The sequence below is a fragment of the Salmo salar genome, chromosome 11 (assembly GCF_965601325.2).
Source record: "Salmo salar chromosome 11, fSalSal1, whole genome shotgun sequence".
In the NCBI taxonomy this organism is placed as follows: domain Eukaryota; kingdom Metazoa; phylum Chordata; class Actinopteri; order Salmoniformes; family Salmonidae; genus Salmo; species Salmo salar.
This window is the reverse complement of record NC_138301.1, coordinates 85,181,850-85,204,076: the sequence shown is the minus strand read 5'-3', so window position 1 is coordinate 85,204,076 and position 22,227 is coordinate 85,181,850. Positions and strand designations below refer to the sequence as shown.

The window sequence follows — 22,227 nt, the reverse complement described above, 5'->3', positions numbered from 1 at the left end:
GATCAAAACAATCTTGAAGCGTGGTTTCCGATTGGTAAGACCAGCGTTGAATAGACCTTAGCACTGGTACTTCCTGTTTGAGTTTCTGCCTATAGGAAGGGAGGAGCAAAATGGAGCCGTGGTCAGATTTGCCAAAAGGAGAGCGGGGGGAGGGCCTTGTATGCATCGTGGAAGTTAGTAACAATGATCCAGTGTTTTTCCAGCACGAGTGCTACAGTCGATAGAACTTCGGCAGCGTTTTCCTCAAATTTGCTTTGTTAAAATCCCCTGCTACATTAAATGCAGCCTCAGGATATATGGTTTCCAGTTTTCAGAAAGCCCAGTGAAGTTACTTGAGGGACGTTGTGGTGTTGGCTTGAGGGGGGGATATACACGGCTGTGACAATAACCGAAGATAATTCTCTTGGGAGATAATACGGTCGGCATTTGATTGTGAGGAATTCTAGGTCAGGTGAACAAAAAAGGACTTGAGTTCCTGTATGTTGTTACAATTACATCTCAATTACCTCGTACACCTGCACATTGACTTGGTACCCGGTTTATATAGCCAAGTTATCGTTAGTCAGTGTGTGTTTATTCCTTGATTTCTAAAATATAATCCCTGCATTGTTCTGAAGGGCCCATAAGTAAACATTTCACTTTTAGTCAAACACCTGTTATTTATGAAGCATGTAACAAATAACATTTGATTTGACATACACAGTTCTGTCGGGAAGGAGTTCTATGAGAGTTGTGGCCCGGGGCTGTGGATGGGACCACTAGGTGTCAAGCTGCAATCCAACCCCAGATGGTCAATCCCACATCGGGGAGCCTTCATCTCTCCATATCCTCTCCCTCCTGGAACTATGCATTGCTCAACAGTCCACGTCTGATCCCACTGCCAATCGTTATAACAGCAGTTACAAACCATGTCTTCACTTATATAACGACGCCTTCTTGTATGGAAGTAAACTACCAAGAGACCTGGCCCTAATTGGCACAGTTGGTAGCACACCACGTAAGCATTAGCCCTGGACCCAAAAAGGTAACTGGCTCAAACTCTGCTGTGGTCGTTCCCCCCTCCGCTGCCCTTAAAATTGCTACACACCAACAGACCGGTCATATAACCAATTACTGGGCAAAGCTTATTGCCATGTCTGCAATGCTTTTATAATTGTCAGTGGTGTGATAGTACAGTTACCTAAAACAAGTGTGTGATTCTTGCTTAGTCAGCAATCATAAACCAACTTTATTGGGGCAAATACTAGCAGATCAGACGCACAGTCTTATCTGTACAGCCATATTGTGACATGGTGCCAATAATTAGTTGCAGTGTTTTGGCCAGCAACAGTACAGGACCACCAAAAGCACCAGTCAGCTTCACATCTGGCCTTAATCTATTTATAGGAGCAATCATGACACCATCATAATACCCATTTCCTAGTACAGTAATACACAGAAAGGCTGCAATTCCAATTAGGCCATCGCTAAAAAAGGTCACTGACTTCGTGTCCTGTGCCAGACAGTTTACCAATAGCATGCACACGTTTTAGATATTTAGCTGCTAATGTCTGTTCCAGAGAATTTCACTTTGAGACTTGGGAACTGTTATAGTTTCATCATGGACTGGGTGGATTACTGCATGGCAGGCAACCTAAACCACATACATGACCCCCAGGCCTTAGAGGATTGTTAAGATGGCAGCTCTGTATGTTTTTTGGTGCAATCTATAGAGGACATTTACACTAACTGCTGCCACAGAAAAGCACTGTATATAATTAAGGACCCCCAGCAACCACGGTCACTAATGGCCTTCAGCCCTACAGAACTAATCATGCTGTGGTCAACAGCAAGTCATCACGAGTTGACTAGGTAAACCATTTTTTTTTATTTTAAATCTGTCGATGTGCTCTTAGGCAAGGCACTGAATAACCTTTTGCTCCTGTAAGTCGCTCTGGATAAGAACGTCTGCTACATGACAAATGTACTATGAAAAGAGTATAGTACAGCCTGTACACCATATCCAACTTGGCACAGGAGCCTGACAAAAAAAAGAATTGGATGATATCTGCTCTCGTTGGCTGTCCCACAAGTGTATTTTAAAATCAAGCTTTCTGTGATTGCAGTTGATGAAGATCACGATGTTCGCTGCAAACATTGAGTGGATATGAACATTTTTCTACAAATGAGTCCAACACACACAAAAAAAATGTAAATACGAGAATGAATGTCCAACAAGTTTTTCGCCCTCAGCCAGGGGACAGTAAATTGTATCTAAAATTAGAGGACAATTCTAAGAAATTGCTATGGCCAAGCCTTCTGTGTATGCGTCAAGACAGGCTGTACGGTGTACGTTCGCTACGGCTATGAGAGCAGATGTGTTTACACAATCAATTTAGATAAGGGGAAATGGCCTCACTTTTACTGCCGGAGTTATACGTTTATAACATTAACGTGAATGGGCCCAATTCGCACCATTAAAAGCACACACACGGTCTATAAATGGGAGAGAACTTGGCACAGATGCTTCAGGCTGTCAGACAATGTGGCGCGCCCCCCCCCCGTCAGATATATGGAGAGTCGTAAATCAAGTCATCATTCAATTACATTTCATTTGACCTTTGACGCCAAGGGGCGACTGTGTCAAAGACCACCAAACACTTATGCACCCGATACAGACCAGGGAGGCTAAAAACCATCATCGCAAATCTAACTGGAACTCAATGCATCTGTCAGAGAAGTGACATTCTTCATCTAAATAAAACCCATCAGGGTATAGTTCAGGGGTTAATTGATTGACTGCGAAACTGGAGCCACATTGGAGCCGTCTTGTCTCTGGATGATAGCCTGTCAGAAACCCACTGGTCTTTGACCCTAATAGATCATAAAGGTGTGTGTGTTTGTTGTGTGCATCGCCGTCCACTAATCTGATCTAATCTTATCGAAGACCTATTAGAACAAAGGGGACGAGTCCATAGTCAAGGGACACAATTTCCTCTTACTAAACTCAGCAAAAAAGTAACGTCCTCACTGTCAACCGCGCTAATTTTCCGCAAACTTAACATGTGTAAATATTTGTATGAACATAAGATTTAACAACTGAGAAACTGAACAAGTTCCACAGACATGTGACTAAGAGAAATTAAATCATGTGTTCCTGAACAAAGGGGGGTCAAAAGCAAAAGTTAGTCAGTATCTGGTGTGGCCACCAGCTGCATTAAGTACTGCAGCGCATCTCCTCCTCCTGGACTGCACCAGATTTGCCAGTTCTTGCTGTGAGATGTTACCCCACTCTTCCACCAAGACATTCCTGTCTTGCAGGAAAACACACACAGAACGAGAAGTATGGCTGGTGGCATTGTCATGCTGGAGGGTCATGTCAGGATGAGCCTGCAGGAAGGGTACCACATTGGGGAGGAGGATGTCTTCCCTGTAACGCACAGCGTTGAGATTGCCTGCAATAACAAGCTCAGTCCGATGATGCTGTGACACACCGCCGCAGACCATGACAGACCCTCCACCTCAATCCCACTCCAGAGTACAGGCCTCGGTGTAACGCTCATTCCTGCGAAGATAAACGCGAATCCGACCATCACCCCTGGTGAGACAAAACCGCGACTCATCAGTGAACAGCACTTTTTGCCAGTCCTGTCTGGTCCAGCGACGATGGGTTTGTGCCCATAGGTAACATTGTTGCCGGTGATGTCTGGTGAGGACCTGCCTTACAACAGGCCTAAAAGCCCTCAGTCCAGCCTCTCAGCCTATTGCGGACAGTCTGAGCACTGATGGAGGGATTGTGCGTTCCTGGTGTAACTCAGGCAGTTGTTGTTGCCATCTTGTACCTGTCCTGCAGGTGTGATGTTCGGATGTACCGATCCTGTGCAGGTGTTGTTACACTTGGTCTGCCACTGCGAGGACGATCAGCTGTCCGTCCCGTCTCCCTGTAGCACTATCTTAGGCGTCTCACAGTACGGACACTGCAATTTATTGCCCTGGCCACATCTGCAGTCCTCATGCCTCCTTACAGCATGCCTAAGGCACGTTCACACAGATGAGCAGGGACCCTGGGCATCTATCTTTTGGTGTTTTTCCAGAGTCAGTAGAAAGGCCTCTTTAGTGTCCAAAGTTCATAACTGTGACCTTAATTGCCTACCATCTGTAAGTGGTTAGTAACTTAACGACCGTTCCACAGCTGCATGTTCTTTAATTGTTTATGGTTCATTGAACAAGCATGGGAAACAGTGTTCAAACCCTTTACAATGAAGATCTGTGAAATTATTTGGATTATCTTTGAAAGACAGGGTCCTGAAAAAGGGACATTTCTTTTTTTTGCTGAGTTTATAAGTGTTCCACTTCAGGACAGCGTGTATTTGTTACTCACAGGGTGGATGTCTATGAATAGTCCGTGTTCGTCCTCAATAGGCTGAAGTCCCTGTACGTAGTCCAGCAGCACAGGGTCAGCATTGTAGAAGTGGGGTTGGGAAATGAACACTTGGGCGTCTGGAACACAATATTAATACAACGCCACCTTTACTTGTATTATCATAATCAACATCATCAATACCACTATTATCATTCACCATCATACATTTCCTTTTTAACAAGTACGCTACCGTTCAAAAGTTTGGGGTCACTTGGAAAACAAGAATTTCTAAGAAAACATACATGAAATGAGTTGCAAAATGAATAGGAAATAGTAAAGATGTTGACAAGGTTACAAATAATAATTTTTAATTTATTATAAATGAGACCTCAACTTTGCTTTCATTAAAGAATCCATCATTTGCAGCAATTACAGCCTTGCAGACCTTTGGCATTCTAGTTGTCAATTTGTTGAGGTAATCTGAAGAGATTTCACCCCATGGTTTCTGAAGCACCTCCCACAAGTTGGATAGGCACTTCTTACATACCACACGGTCAAGCTGTTCCCACAACAGCTCAATAGGGTTGAGATCCGGTGACAGTGCTGGCCACTCCATTATAGACAGAATACCAGCTGACTGCTTCTTCCCTAAATAGTTCTTCCATAGTTTGGACCTGTGCTTTGGCTCATTCTCCTTTTCTAGGAAGAAATTGGCTCCAATTAAGCACCGTCCACAGGGTATGGTATGGAGTGATAGCCTTCCTTCAAGTTCACTTTTACCCTGTACAAATCTCCCCCTTTACCACCACCGAAGCACCCCCAGACCATCACATTGCCTTCAAGCACCTTTATTTTTTCTGTGTCTCACAAATGTTCTTTGTTATCCGAACATCTCAAACTTAGATTTGTCTCTGCATAACACTTTTTCTTTAATATTCCTCTGTCCAGTGTGTGTTCTTTTGCCCATCTTAATCTTTTTAATCGGCCAGACTGAGATATGGCTTTGTAACTCTGCCTAGAAGGCCAGCATCCCGGAGTTGCCTCTTCACTGTTGACGTTGTTTTGCGGGTACTATTTAATGAAGCTGCCAGTTGAGGACTTGTGAGGAGTCTCTCTCAAACTAGACACTATAATGTACTTGTCCTCTAGCTCAGTTGTGCACCGGGGCCTCCCACTTCTTTCTATTCTGTTTAGTTTGTGCTGTTCTGTGAAGGGAATAGTACACAGCATTATAAGAGATCTTCAGTTTCTTGGCAATTTATTGCATGGAATAGCCTTCATTTCTCAGAACAAGAATAGACTGACTGTTTCTGGCCATTTTGAGCCTGTAATCGAACCCCCAAATGCTGATGCTCCAGATACTCAACCAGTCTAAAGGCTAGTTTTATTGCTTCTTTAATTAGCACAACAGTTTTCAGCTGTGCTAACATAATTACAGAAAGGTTTCTAATGATTAATTAGCCTTTTAAAATGATAAACTTGGATTAGCTAACACAACGTGCCATTGGAACACAGGAGTGACGGTTGCTGATAACAGGCCTCTGGTACGCCTATGTAGATATTCCATTAAAAAGCAGCCGTTTCCAGCTACAATAGTAATTTACAACATTAACAATGTCTACACTATTTCTGATCAATTTGATGTTATTTTAAAAAAGTGAAAAGAAAAAAAATGTTTGCTTTTCTTTCAAAAACAAGGACATTTTTATGTGACCCCAAACTTTTGAACTGTAGCGTATTTGTGAGACGAGGTTGAATCATAACTTTGAACTTAGTTTAAAATCAGGGATGGGCAATTGGTGGCCCAACTTTTGTAGGCATGCGGATCAATTCTGAGAGTTAGAATAGTAGAATTTCAAAATGTGGATGTGCAACAGCAGTTTCTCTTGTTATGTCAGTCACTCAATAAACTCATGACAGCAAAAAAAATAAAAAATATGGCTAGACTAACTTACCAATCTATCCAAACTTTTAGTAATCATGGTCGAATAACAGACTATCGGGCCCCACTTGTTTTAGTTAATCACTTACTCAGATATCACATTGAACTGCAAACATTTCTCTCCACTCTATGGCAAAATGTGTAGAATTGCATACAAATTTGTTACAGGCTTTGGTTTTTCCATTTATATTTCGAGGTTGGACGTTAGCACACCGATTGGTGTCACCTCTTTAGTCAGAATGTGTTATACTTATGCTGGTTTGTCAACTTGTTAGTGGAAGGTGTTTCATCAGTGCTGGCCCATGTGATATTTAAGAGTGGCTGGCCCAGTACTCCAGGTGTCTTGAGAGATGTGGAGGGTTAACACCTTTAGTTGCCCCCCTCCGCATTTGATTTCTAAAAGAACACAATACTTTGGTTAACGGTTTTTGTTTTGCACCACTTTTTGGTTTGGGTTTTCATTTTGTTTGCCTGTTCTTGGGCAAATTTAGTGGGTGTCTTAGGTCCCAGGTGTTGCTAGTCAACTTTCAGAACCCTTCCTAAAGTCACCTGTTTAGATTTGGTTGTTAATTACTATTTGTTAGCTCCCCTTCTGTTTGAATGACAATATTGGGTTTTCTTGCTGGGGAATGTAACAAATTACAAACTCTTCTCTCTGCCCATGGCAAAAATGTGTAGAATTGCCGCAAACGGCAACGTTTTCTCTTTGTAGAATTACAGGAAATTAACTCCAAAACGTGGAGCTCTGTGCTGTCGAAAGGGGGGTATGCTAAAACGTTTTGCTCTCAAGGTGGGGTGCGGGGACCAACAGAATTTCACTTAGGGACCCAAAAAGGCTAAGGCCAGCTCTGACTGAATTTGTGTATGGATAAGGACATGCCGACCACTGTGGCCCATCATGATGAGTTCAGATTGTGGCCCCCACTCCCATCAAAGTTGCCCATCGCTGGTTTAAAATCTCCCCTTGACAGTGAATCAGGATTTATACAAAACATTCCTATAGTATGTGGGCATTTCTCAAGCTACAATTCAGCCCCAAGTGCTCGTGTGATCTTGAGATGTGATGTTCTATGGGGTGCTATTGGGAACATAAGTGTGTAATGACTCGTGTTGTCTCATGCCCAAGTGTTTCTAAAATGTGTTTATACAGCGGCATGGCTCCTCGGTGTGTGTGCCATACTTCCTCCACCAGTCTGTTTACCAGACAAGGCATGTCGGTCATGACAAAAAAAAAAGGGTAAAACGGCAGCGAAATGTGTGCTCAGAAACATCTACTCACTTAGAAATAATTACTCCAGTCATCATTCAGTTCCTATTGGGCAAAACATAACCCCCCAAAAAATACAAATAAAATCGCAAGTTTGTAGAGTCACAAGCTTGATGTAGTCGTTGCGTGCTAGAAACATGGGACCAAATACTAAGCGTTTGACTACTTTAATACACTAATCAGAGAATTTGTCCAAATACTTATGACTTCCTCAAATAGAACTTGATACATAGTGCTTTCATTTCTAAACAGTAAAACATATGTATGAAAATACCCTCAAATAGTAATAGGTGACATTCTGTCTGTACTGTCGCCTGATATGAAACACTTGATCTCAAATTTAAAGTGCTGGAGTATAGAGCCAAACTACAAGTTTTAGCTCCACTGTCCAAATAAATACATAGGGGAGAGTATATGCATCCGTGTCTGCACTCACTGGCTCTGCAGCTGCTGACGTTGAGGAGGCCAGATTGTCTGCAGGGACAGAAGCCCTCATTGGGAGCGTAGTCTGAGCCATTAGCGAACATAGTCTTAGGAGCCACAAAGCGATAGAGGGGAATCCCTTTCATTGTCCCCTCACGCTGGTACACCAGCTCCAAAGACCTATAGAGAGAGAGGGAGAGAAAGTGCATGAGGGAAAGGGGGATACCTAGTCACAACACATTCAACTGAAATGTGTCTTCCACATTTAACCCCAACCCCTCTGAATCAGAGGTGCGGGGGGGGGGGGGGGGGGGCTGCCATAATCAAAATCCATGTCGTTGGCGCCCGGGGAACAGTGGGTTAACTGCTCAGGGGCAAAACGACAGATTTTTACCTTGTCAGCTCGGGGATTCGATCCAGCAACCTTTCAGTTACTGGCCCAACGCTCTAACCACTAGGCTACGTGAGTGTTTGAGAGCATGTTTACCTGCAGACGTCAGGACTGTAGAAGGGCAGTGTGGACTCTTTGGTCATGAAGGGAGGCCACATTTGTCCTGCTGTACCGTTGATCATGTTACACTGGGGAGTCCTCCAATATATCAACTAGAGAGACAGAAGGTAAACATTCGTTACACATTGAGCTCTCCTTCTAGAGCAGGAAAGAATTTAAAAAAAAAAAGTTCATTCAGGATTTGACTAAAGTCAAACTTTATATTTTTATATTGATTTAGCTGAGATAGTCAGATTCAGAGTTTAATAGTGACATGTACATGGTTGTCGGTGTGATTGCAGGGTACAGTGAAAATCTTAGGCTTCGAGCTCCAACATGCAGGACAAGTAAAATAAAATAATGAAAATGGTCATAAAAACATTAGAAATCGCACTATATATACACACACACACACATAATAAGCACTGTGGCAGTGATGAATAAATAATGTCCATTGGTGTGGAGGCAGAGTAAAGCCTGTTGAGGCGGTGGGGCGGAATGATCATAGGGGGAGCACCATGACCATTGAGGGGGTTGGGAACCAAATGAAAAAAAGTCCATCCACTCTAACAGTAGCGGCAGGTAGCCTGGTGGGTAGGAGCGCTGGGCCAGTAACCGAAAGGTTGCTGGATCGAATCCCCGAGCTGACAAGGTAAAAATCTGTCGTTCTGCCGCTGAGCAAGGCTTTTAACCCACTCTTCCCCGGGCGCCGATGACGTGGATGTCGATTAAGGCAGCCACCCGCACCTCTCTGATTCAGAGGGGTTGGGTTGAATGCGGAGGACCCATTTCAGTTGAACAACTGACTAGGTATCCCCTTTCCCATTGTTTTTCATTTACAAAAGTCCCAGATTTGTTTTCCCTCATCTGTGCGTCTAACCGCCCCTCTCAAACCAATCTGTAAATGTGAAAGGTCACGGCTGTGTGATCCCTAAACTCCAGACATCTCACCTTGGTCAAGCCGTTCCATGAGTTCACTTTGTGAATCAGCCGGATGTCATCCTTCCCAGTGTGGACGGTGAACAGACCAGTGTTGGAGTTGTTGAACTGATGGGAGAAAACAGAAAGATTGATATTTAACCAGTCACTAAAACTAGACAGCCAACTTAAAAACAGGCTGTAGATAAGCGGTACTTATATACTATTTGAGAAAGTCACAAACACACTTCCTATGTGGCACAAGTTAGGATGGAGTCATTTATCAGCGTAGTAACAGTGGAGAACGACTGCCCCCTCTCATTGAAGCTGCCGAGCGGCTCAACGGTCTAAGGCACTGCATCTCAGTGCTAGAGGCGTCACTATAGACACCCTGGTTCGATTCCAGGCTGTATCACAACTGGCCGTGATTGAGAGTCCCATAGGGCGGCGCACAATTGGCCCAGCGTCGTCCGTCAATATAAATAAGAATTTGTTCTTAACCGACTTGCCTAGTTAAATAAAGGTTAAAATGTTTTAAAAAATGTAAAAAAGCCACAGAAGTTTAAGGCTGACCTCAGTACTGCAGGCATGGTTAACAAAACAGGATGCCCCACTAGAGAATGGAAAAAATGGCAGTCTTCGTGGCCAATCTAAATAAAAAAAGGTTTTTGAAGACAATCATGGTACCAGTAATTGCTTCTAATACACCAGATAAGGTTCTTGAACAGATCATTTTTTTATATACATTAAAAAGAACCCCCCCAAAGAAGAAGTTAAAGGATTATTTTTATGCCAATTGAAGCCTTGAACTTGAGTTACTCAATGGAGGGGGCAGCACTGAGCTAGCCTGCAAAGTCATTTCCAGGAGTAACTCAAACTGCACCTACTAGGTCTCCATGAAAACATTATCTTAACAGCGCATTGAAGCCAAATAAATTCAGTTAAGTCTTCACGTTGGAATGAAAGGTGACACGTGAGCGATGGCTTTGTCCATTCATACATAGTCATTGCTCACTACCCCTGCAACCCCAAACTGTTCAAACTGTCCCCTGGGGATGGAGTGTAGAAGTGGTCATGTAGTGTCCATCTACGTTCCAAAACTAAACTACCTCCTGGGGGATGAGGCCACTGGGCACATTATTTGGCGCTAGGTTAACTACAAGATTTAGATAGGTAGGTAAATTAGGCTAACCAGCTAACACTTGATCAACTGGACATTTCTGACAGGGTATAAATAGTGCTTTAAGGTCTGTCTGTGAATTACATAATAGGGAAACTGCCCACGCACTACATAATTTCAGAGCCTGACTGAGGCCTTGATTAAATTAGATCAAGCATTAAAGGGATACTGTGATCCTAGCAATTGTTTTTCTACTTACTCAGCGTAGATATGAACTAGTGAACAGCATTTTTATGTCTCCGTGTGCAGTGTGAAGGAAGAACGAGGTGGTTTCGCAAGCCAATGCCAACTAGCGTTAGCACAATGGCGAAGTCTAAAGGTACACTACCATATGCTACTGTACCTGTAGACTTCCGGTCAATATGTGCGCATCTTCTTCACCCGCTCACTCACCGCAGAGAAGAGGCCAAACTTGCCAGTGGAGGGCAGCATCCCAGGGAACCATTTATTGAGGAAGTCCACCAGCTTGCTGTCGTAGCCCCACATCAGCTCTCCTACAGACTTGCTTAGGAAGGGTCCCTCCTTAAAGCCCTTAAAGGTGGCGCTGAGCAACAGACGCACTGCGATTGGCATGTTTTCCATCATCACCGCCGCACCCTGGAAGACAGAGGGGAGAGGGAAAAAGAGGATGGGGAGAAACGGGATGAAGTGGGGGAGAGATGAGGGGGGCAAAGCGATAGAAGTCCAGTTCATAGTGTGTGTGCAGCAGTGCTGTCTTACCAACACCAGCATGTTGGGGATGGTGACCACATCCGACTCATTGCCCACTGACATGCTGGGCTCAAAGTAGTAGCTCCTGTATTCAAGATACGACACTGTATCGTTGGGATGGAACGTGATGTTCTGCTTCTGAAGACGCTTCCTGAAACACACAACCACAAAACTCAGTTCGACCACCAACTGACAGATGCAAATGGAGACACTTGACAACATTAGAAGGTTTATAGACTTAATAGTTAAGATGACTGGAGATCTGATTGAATAGCTGATAAAGAAAAGAAGCAGAGAAAAAGGGGATCGAGAGTTAACCTAAAAACGGACAACTTGCAGGGGTAGGGTTTCTTATTAAATCACAAAAGGGCATTCCACTGACACTGGCTTCCTAAATCGCTTACTGAGATGAACAGGGTAGAAATTCTCAGAGATAAGTTATTCAAGAATACAGAGAAAGGGAGGTAAGGTAATGAGAGAAGGAAGATCAGTTCGAGAACAGAGTAGGGCTGCCCGATATGGACAAAAAAAATGTAATTGTGATATATTTTTAACCAAATATTGCAATGCTGATTTTTTTGTAGGTGGAACGCAGCATCATTCTTGTTTGGAACAATCAGCTGACTGCATTTGCCCTAACAGAAGAGCATGCAAACTTAGTGAATCTAACAGCGAGGAGGAACTGCGCTGCTTGGGTGATGGGGCGGGGCATGACATGTGCTGAAAGCAGCCGCAAAACCAGAAAAAAAAAATAAGAATATCAAAAAAGGTAGTTACATGCGGCTGATGAGCATTTCAAAATATTGCATGCAATATGGATCTCTTGCACGTCAGTATTGCAATTTTGATGCGAATTCAATTAATTGTGCAGCCCTAGAACAGAGAGACTGGATAGATCAATTGGATACATTACAGGGTGAAACAGGCAAGATCCATAAGGAAAGGGGTTCAATTTGGGGAGTTTCTCCCATTCTTCTCTGCAGATCCTCTCAAGCTCTGCCAGGTCTCTCCAGAGATGTTAGATTGGGTTCAAGTCCTGGCTCTGGCTGGGCCACTCAAGGACATTCAAAGACCTGTCCCGAAGCCACTCCTGCTTTGTCTTGGCTGTGTGCCTAGGGTCGTTGTCTGTCGGAAGGTGAACTGTCGCCCCAGTCGGAGGTCCTGAGCAGGTTTCATCAAGGATCTGCCTGTACTTTGCTCCGTTCATCTTTCCTCAAACCTGACTAGACTCCCAGTCCCTGAAAAACATCACCACAGGATGCTGCCACCACCATGCGTCACCATAGGGATGGTGCCAGGTTTCCTCCAGACTTGACACTTGGCATTCAGGCCAAAGAGTTCAATATTGGTTTCAGACCAGAAACTCTTGTTTCTCATGGTCTGAGTCTTTAGGTGCCTTTGGCAAACTCCAAGCCGTCTCACATGTGCCTTTTACTGAGGAGTGGCTTCTGTCTGACCACTACCATAAAGGCCTTATTGGTGGAGTGCTGTACAGATGGTTGTCCTTCTGAAACGTTATCCCATCTCCACAGAGGAACTCTGGAGCTCTGTCAGAGTGACCATCGGATTCTTGGCCACCTCCCTGACCAAGGCCCTTCTCCCCCAATTGCGCAGTTTGGCCGGGCGACCAGCTCTAGGAAGAGTCCTGGTTGTCCAAATGCACTGTATATTGCAGAGGCTTTTGGTGGATCAGAGCAGAACACTTGTTTGGGAAGAACTGATGGCACAAACGTACAATATTGCAGGACACAATCACACGTCAGGGCGTTCCTGCATTTGGGCATCCCCCCCTCCTCAAGCGTCCCATTGGTTCCTGGATGAACGTCCCCCTGAGCACACCATCTTTATGCTTGTGGCACTTGATTTCCACTGATCGTCTAGGCAATTAAAACGTGGGTCAAAAATGAGTTCTTCAGGGGTGAAGGACACGGTCTACCGGTGTTGCCCCCATCTCCAGCCTGCTGTGTACTGGAATTCTACTAGCGAGTAGTGTCTTTCGCTCACGCCTGCCCTCGCCATCGTTAACAGAACTGCGGGAAAACAGCGCCTGAGAGGTGGGGGCGAAGTCCATCATCTAACAGTGTCCTAGCTATTGTTAGCTAGCTACTCATCACACCTGTTGTGTACCAGAGTCCTAACTAGCACAGTGTCCTTCGCTCCCACTTGCCGAACACCTGCCCTCGCCATCATTAACAGAACTGCGAGAAGCTTCTTCTGTGGGGTTTACCGGCGGTTGGTAACGAACGTTATGGTGTATTACCACCACCTACTGTACTGGAGGGCTCCCCGCCTCCCACCTGTGTACCAGGGTCCTAGCTTAAAAAATAAAATTGACCAATAGAAATATAAGAGAGGTTCATGCAGATTCTGGAATGCCCCAAACTTCAGGCCGCAATTGTATCCTTCTCCAAACGTACAGGAGTTCAGTCAACACACCATCATAGAATATCGTAAAAAAGACAAATTACCACAAGATTTTCTAAAGTAAATTGGTGTCCATCACATGTTATTCCAATTTGTGGCTGATGTTAGCTATGCTAGGGGTTAAGGTTAAGTTTTGGAGTGTTAAATTGTTACATGCTAGCTAAGGGTTAGAGCAGCCTTCCCCAAACTTTGGGTCACACTAATTGAAAATGGGGAAACAAAAAGGCACTCACAAATCTGAGCTTATTGTTGCAGGTGCATGGTAACAGTTGAATAAGTTGAGAAAAAAAAGAAATCCGCACACTACTCCTGCTAGTATCACTGCTCTTTCTTAAACTTTACATAGCCGGTCAGGTGTGAAAGCCTACCTGTATACGTAGGGTCCTCTCTGCTCCACCATGGGTTTCTCTCCCGCAAGGACTTCGGTGGGGTTGAGGATGTTGAAGAAGTAGACAGACATGAAGAAAGGGACAGGGATGTCCTTCCACATGGTGTAGGATATCTCATTCTTAGGGTCTATTACTAAGTTCTGAGAGAATAATGATAAAGGCATATTATTATACATAACATATACAAGGTGTTCAGTATGACAGCTCGTTCCTCTCTGCAGGATGGGATCACTGGCAGTCATATTCAGTGTTCCTGATTCATGTGGGAACCAAACCCATAACTATGTGGCTGCCAGTACTTTGCGGCAACCAGCTGAGTCTTTGGAACCAGTGTTGGCAATAAAGGCTAGTGGATGCAGTATAAAGTGACATTATCCCTAAGGGGGAAATTGGTTATGGCACAATCATCCTTAAAAACAGGAGCAACATCTTGGGAAAGCAAGCTGTACCGTAGGCCTATAAACTATGTGAAGTCAAACACGCAATATACAGGGCTCCCTGCTGGCTGGGGCTTCTGTATGTCATGATAGGAAACAATACATTTAGGTAATAGGGCGTGAAGTGCATTGAAAATATACTGAACAAAATTATTTTAAAAAACGCAACATGTAAAGTGCTGGTCCCATGTTTCATGAGCTGAAATAAAAGATCCCAGAAATGTTACATAGCCACAAAAGCTTATTTCTCTAAAATGTTGTGCACAAATTTGTTTCCATTCCTGTTAGTGAGCATTTGCCAAGATAACCCATCCACCTGACATATCAAGAAGCTGATTAAACAGCATGATCATTACACAGGTGCACCTTGTGCTGGGGACAATAAAAGGCCACCATAAATGTGCAGTTGTAACAACACAATGCTACAGATATCTCAAGTTGAGGGAGCATGCAATTATCATGCTGATTGCAGGAATGTCCATCAGAGCTGTTGCCAGAGAAATTTGAATTTCTACCATAACCCAACATCATTTTAGAGAATTTGACAGTAAGTCCAACCGGCCTCACAACCGCAGACCACGTGTAACTATGCCAGTCCAGGACATCCACATTTTTCACGTGCGGGAATGTCAGACCAGCCACCAGACAGCTGATGAAAGTGATGAGTACCTTCTTAATAAAGCCCTTTAAGGGGCAAAACATATTTGGCTTGCCCTCCCATGGCCTCGCCCCTACCAGTTATGTGAAATACATACATTAATTTATTTGTTTCAATTGACTGATTTCCTTCTATGAACTGTAAATCAGTAGAATCTTTGAAATTGTTGCATTTATATTTCTGTTAAGCTTAGGCAGTGTGGTTAGGGTTAGGTTTGAAATCAGATAATAAATACATCTGAGAAATAGGTGGGGTTTATAACCTTGTGACAGTGGTAGCTAGTGACGACAACTATACTGCTCAAAAAAAATAAAGGGAACACTTAAACAACACATCCTAGATCTGAATGAAATAAATAATCTTATTAAATACTTTTTTCTTTACATAGTTGAATGTGCTGACAACAAAAATCACACAAAAGTAATCAATGGAAATCCAATTTATCAACCCATGGAGGTCTGGATTTGGAGTCACTCAAAATTAAAGTGGAAAACCACACTACAGGCTGATCCAACTTTGATGTAATGTCCTTAAAACAAGTCAAAATTAGGCTCAGTAGTGTGTGTGGCCTCCACGTGCCTGTATGACCTCCCTACAACGCCTGGGCATGCTCCTGATGAGGTGGCGGATGGTCTCCTGAGGGATCTCCTCCCAGACATGGACTAAAGCATCCGCCAACTCCTGGACAGTCTGTGGTGCAACGTGGCGTTGGTGGATGGAGCGAGACATGATGTCCCAGATGTGCTCAATTGGATTCAGGTCTGGGGAACGGTCGGGCCAGTCCATAGCATCAATGTCTTCCTCTTGCAGGAACTGCTGACACACTCCAGCCACATGAGGTCTAGCATTGTCTTGCATTAGGAGGAACCCAGGGCCAACCGCACCTGCATATGGTCTCACAAGGGGTCTGAGGATCTCATCTCGGTACCTAATGGCAGTCAGGCTACCTCTGGCGAGCACATGGAGGGCTGTGCGGCCCCCCAAAGAAATGCCACCCCACACCATGACTGACCCACCGCCAAACCGGTCATGCTGGAGGATGTTGCAGGCAGCAGAACGTTCTCCACGGCGTCTCCAGACTGTCACGGGCTCAGTGTGAACCTGCTTTCATCTGTGAAGAGCACAGGGCGCCAGTGGCGAATTTGCCAATCTTGGTGTTCTCTGGGAAATGCCAAACGTCCTGCACGGTGTTGGGCTGTAAGCACAAACCCCACATGTGGACGTCAGGCCCTCATACCACCCTCATGGAGTCCGTTTCTGACCGTTTGAGCAGACACATGCACATTTGTGGCCTGCTGGAGGTCATTTTGCAGGGCTCTGGCAGTGCTTCTCCTGCTCCTCCTTGCACAAAGGCGGAGGTAGCGGTCCTGCTGCTGGGTTGTTGCCCTCCTACGGCCTCCTCCACATCTCCTGATGTACTGGCCTGTCTCCTGGTAGCGCCTCCATGCTCTGGACACTACGCTGACAGACACAGCAAACCTTCTTGCCACAGCTCGCATTGATGTGCCATCCTGGATGTGCTGCACTACCTGAGCCACTTGTGTGGGTTGTAGACTCCGCCTCATGCTACCACTAGAGTGAAAGCACAGCCAGCATTCAAAAGTGACCAAAACATCAGCCAGGAAGCATAGGAACTGAGAAATGGTCTGTGGTCCCCACCTGCAAAACCACTCCTTTATTGAGGGTGTCTTGCTAATTGCCTATAATTTCCTCCTCTTGTCTATTCCATTTGCATAACAGCATGTGAAATGTATTGTCAGTGTTGCTTCCTAAGTGGACAGTTTTATTTCACAGAAGTGTGATTGACTTGGAGTTACATTGTGTTGTTTAAGTGTTCCCTTTATTTTTTTGAGCAGTGGATTTATTTTCTTGAGCGGATAGTCAGGGGCCGGTACATAATTACAAATCATTTGTAGAATCGAAATTGGCCACAAGAAGCCCAAACTGATCTTTGACTAAAACAATTTCCAACCTTACATTTGTTTGCTTATTCCTCCATATATAATCTTCCCAGATCCTTGATTTCCTTTGTCTGCGCTTATGGACTGCCCTCTTCAATTCAAACCACATGTTTCTAATGGGGTTCAACTAAGTTCAGAGACTGATGGCCATGGCAAAATGTTGATCTGTGTGGTCAGATAACCATTTATTTGTGGGTTTTGTTGGTGTGTGCTTGGGGCTGTGGTCTTGCTAGAAGATCCAATTGCAATCAAGTTTCAGCCTCCTGGCAGAGGATACCAGGTTTTTGGCTAAAACGTCCTGGTACTGGGTAAAGTTAATGATGCCGTTGACCTTAACAAGGGCTCCAAGACCAGTGTCATGACTTCTGGGAGGATCCAAAAGATCAGGTTACAGTGCATCCGCTCTACAGAACTCTCCCGCAGAGGGAAGGGGGGGGGGGGGTGTGGGATTTTTTTTTTTTTCACACCTCACACCCATCGGAAATTGTAAGGCAGCAGACGATTCCTTTCTGCGCTAGTTGGAGAGATTGGAAAGTCGGTGTGCCTTATGAAGAGTTCACAGCCCAAAGCTATAACATTAAAACAATGGACACGAGGACAGATAGATATCTCTATCATCCTCCAAATGCTGGTAATGACAAGAGGTGGAATGTGGAAAATGAACGTTTATTTCGTGATGTCATAGAAGTTATATGAAGACGTTACGACAAAAACACTAACTTGAGTTTGTGTGCATCATCATTTTTTATATATGTTACATTGTGTAGAAAATATCCAGATGAAAGAGAACGTTTGTGACAATAAGACTGATCTCTTTTAGATAAATAGAATCATAGTAAATTGGGATACCTTGCCCTACGCCCCAGGGAACCCAGAGAGTGTGTCAACAAGACTTAAACATATAAAGCATTAGAGTTAAGAATTAACAGACTAGGATGACCACTCGCTGCAGCAGGGGGTCTACGATTAGTCACGACCCCAAAAACACAACACGAGGTTGAAGACAAAAGGAATGTCTTTAACAAGCAATGTACTGCATCTAAGGTGAACTTAAGCTAGACTGTCCGGTTATTCTCTTCAAATCATCGGTTGTCTACACAGTTTACACCCGAGAACAAGGCCCCACTAAAACGGAACTCGGCCCGCGAAGGCCCTGGCCCAACAAAGACCTTAAACGCGTAAATACATACATTACACTTCTTACCCATAAGAGCGGCAGTTCGGGGCAAGGTATTAGGGATACACTAAGCATAGTTTACAAATGTATCCAAGTGTTGCTTCTCTTTCTCTTTAAATCTCCATCTTGTGTAAAAGGTAAATGATCAAGAAAGAACTAGCTTAACATTTAAAGGAAGTTGTGGGACAAAACCAATCTATGACCTCAGAGAGTCGGGACACCCGTTTAACGTCCCATCCGAAAGACGGCACCCTACACAGGGAAATGTCCCCAATCACTGCCCTGGGGCACTGGGATATTTTTTTCGACCAGAAGAAAGAGTGCCTCCTGCTGGCCCTCCAACACCACTTCCAGCAGCATGTGGTCTCCCATCCAGGGACTGACCAGGACCAACCCTGCTTAGCTTCAGAAGCAAGCCAGCAGTGGGATGCAGGGTGGTATAATAAATAGTATAGATTACAACACTGAACCTTTTTTGACTTTATCTAGAGTAAACCACCCATTCGCTGATTTAATTATTTTGTGGGTAGAATGTTTGGACAAAATATCTATACATACACACGAGAATTTGGCTATTTCGGTCACACTCGTGAACGACAGGTGTATAAAATAGAGCACACAGCCATGCAATCTCCACAGACACATATTGGCAGTAGAAAGGCCTTACTGAAGAGCTCAATGACTTTCACCGTAGTACCGTAATAGGATGCCACCTTGCCAACAAGTCAGTTCGTCAAATTTCTGCCCTGCTAGTGCTGCCCCGGTCAACTGTAAGTGTTGTTATTGTGAAGTGGAAACGTCTAGGAGCAACAACAGCTCAGCCAGGAAGTTGTAGCAAGCTCACAGAACGGGACCTCCGAGTGCTGTATGGTGTAAAAATCATCTGTCCACGGTTGCAACACTCACTACCGAGTTACAATCTGCCTCAAAGCAGTGTCAACACAAGAACTGTTAGTTGGGAGTTTCATGAAATTGGTTTCCATGGCCGTGTAGCCGCACACAATCCTAAGATTACCATGAGCAATGCCAAGCGCCATTGGACTCCGGAGAAGTGGAATCGCGTTCTCTGGAGTGAGGAATCATGCTTCACCATCTGGCAGTCCGATGGACGAGTCTGGGTTTGGCGGATGCCAGGAGAACGATGCCACTGCCAACTGTAAAGTTCAGTGAAGGAGGAATAATGGTCTGGGGCTGTTTTCATGGGTTGGGCTAGGCCACTTAGCTACAGCACACATTCTTACGATTCTGTGCACAAAGCGAGGTCCATACAGAAATTGTTTATTTAGATCAATGTGGAAGAACTTGACTGGCCCTGCATAGAGCACAGCCCTCAACCCCATCGATTATCCTTCTGAATAAATCGACACCAAATTAAAGATAAGCGAGTTACTTAAGTAAATATAAAACCAAGTAACTTTACTGAAGTCTCAAATGTAAAACTAATTGCTCAAATACACTTAAAAATAAATAATTTCAAATTCCTTACATTTAGCAAAACAAGAAGGAACTATTTTATTGTTTTTTAAGTCACACCCACAGAAGTATCGACCCACAGAAGTATCGACCGCAACCAGCGGAGTACATTCTGGCTTGTAGAGAAATAGGAAATGTTCCAAACAAATGTACGGCATTAATCTCAGACTGCAACCACGTGGTAGGTATTAAGCATAGTTAAGCCCTACAGTAAAATGCCTCGCTTGTTTGCGCTTTCCCAACAATGCAGTAATCAATATAAATCAAAAAGATTTAAAAACACGAGAAATACCAGTAATAAGTCAGCTTCATTCTTCGCTATACGTTAGTCGTGACTGACCAGGAGAAAACGAAGCCTTTTCCATTAGACGTAGGCCTACAACAGAAGTATACAACTATAGGAAAAAGCTACATTACATCCCTTTAATCTCAATCGCTTACCTTTACTATTTGGTCGTCAATGATGATTGGTCCAACGAATACAATAACTAACCCAAACACTGCAGTCAGAGTACCTGCGACAAAAAGTCCGATCGCTAATTTAGATTTATTCATTGTTATGGACACAGCTTAACTGTTTACCAATAAAACTGTAGGCCTAATGAAATGTATAGATTAAAACAACGCATGTACGCTGTCTGCAAAGTCAAATTCACTGGCGTTTGTTCAGAGCGCTGACCGGCTCGTTGCAGATCTAGACAAGGCAAGAAGATGACGGACTGTCAACCAACTCACAACAACACATCAAGTGTTGATGGACCTTGCCACTCTCCAGAATATGATCTTAAAGTCCAAAACCAGGTACATGAATAAGGCTTGTCTTGAAGTCGAGTGTAAGCGATCATTCGCGGAACCGCAGTGTTTATATTGTACAAGCCACGCCCTCCTACACGCTGAGGCTGGTGGGGGCTGTAGTTTATTTGCGTTAACAGAGACACATTTCATTTATAAGTCATAACGTTCCATGCAAAATCTAAGAAAATGTGATATACACATTATTCGTGTATATAAATATTGTATGAATAGCGTTTCCTCACATTTTAAGAACTGATCATACACTAACATTTAAAAAACGAAACACATTTTATAAATGAGGCCCCAGGTGTGAAAAGGAAGATGGAGCACAACATATTGATCAGTCACCTTGTGTGTTGCAGTTGTGAATTATGAGGCAGACAGACAAACAACAGACAGAAAATAATAATGCCATGTGTAAATTCTGGTGAAACGCTCTGGACCGAAAGAGCCCCGCGGAAGGCAGCAAATCTGTACACTCAAGGCTGATTTACTGACATACACATTACAGTTTCAGATTCGTGTTTGAATCCTCCAGGCCCTCAAAGAAATTGTAAAAGGGAAGCTTTAGTTAGGACAGAAAACACCACTTATTCGTTAACCATTTATTTATTAGAAGATTGCAGTACATTAGGCTTGGCATTAAGCTCTGCTACTCCAGGGTAACTCACTGCCAGAGCATACATCATGTAAGACAATAATAATTACAGGCAGTGAACAAGACATGCTATACAAATCCCCCTGACCGCTACAGTGCAGCTACACCACCAGATTTGTGAGTGTGAAAGAAATATGGCCACAGACTTATTGGCGAGAATACATTTCTGCACGTCACACAAACTGCACAGAATCAAGAAAATAATTGTCCAATTATCACCACAAAAGTATCATTAGCTTAAAACTAGCAGTGCTAAAGGACACTTGATGTAGAGCAAGGGTGAAAGTAGATCAAATTTATTCCGGGTACGGGACCTTGCACGTGCTCCAAAACATTTTGTGGGCCTAATCATAGAATTACATATTAATATAAATTAAATAAGATCTTTATGGGTATAGTCATAAAGATATTGTATGTAATTTCACTTGTAAAATGTATTACCTTTTATTGTGGCATAAACACAACCAGTCATGTTTTTTATCTGACTGTCAAACAAACACTTTCAATGGCTCCTTCACTAGGCTATCCAAGCGGATTCATCCACTTGCAACATATTTACAGCCTCATAACAGTGGTGAATGGAAAGAGACTGTTACACAAAACACCAAAAAGTGTAATGACAGTTTGATGGTTATGCTGATGAAGGTAGAGCACCTACAGAATTGGATGTTTTTATAAGAAAAAGTACTTTTAAAGTACTTTTATTCATGGTTGTTTCTATTGTTTTAACAACATGTACTTTTTAACAACTTTAAATGTAATACTCAAATGCTGCTTTATGCTGTTATGTGTAGAAAATGTATATGAGCTGTTTTAAAGGAAATGAAACAAAACTTTCCCAAAAGAAAGAAGAGCAGGAGGAAGCGAGTTTGGTAAGGACGACCTACCCCGTTCCTGTACAAAGGACTGAAGACAGCTTTATAATAAATGTACTTTTAACATGTTTTCATGTCTTAAAAATGTTTTACCCTTGTTAAATAAT

General features: G+C 43.6%; 1 protein-coding gene across 4 annotated transcripts in view; it reads right to left on the bottom strand.

Annotated features, from left to right (window-relative positions):
- sr-bi (scavenger receptor class B type I) overlaps nt 1-20,641 on the bottom strand; it is a 35,691-nt gene extending 15,050 nt beyond the window's left edge. For 3 of the 4 annotated variants that reach the window (XM_082957502.1, XM_082957501.1, XM_045688798.2), the window contains exons 1-8: nt 20,234-20,641; nt 14,066-14,226; nt 11,283-11,424; nt 10,956-11,159; nt 9,416-9,511; nt 8,462-8,577; nt 7,988-8,154; nt 4,361-4,479 (exon numbers count right to left, since the gene is read on the bottom strand). In XM_082957502.1, coding sequence (XP_082813628.1) covers nt 4,361-4,479; nt 7,988-8,154; nt 8,462-8,577; nt 9,416-9,511; nt 10,956-11,159; nt 11,283-11,424; nt 14,066-14,226; nt 20,234-20,347 — 1,119 coding nt within the window. In that variant the 5' untranslated portion in view covers nt 20,348-20,641. 4 annotated transcript variants of the gene reach the window in all.
- Nucleotides 20,642-22,227: the final 1,586 nt, after the last annotated feature.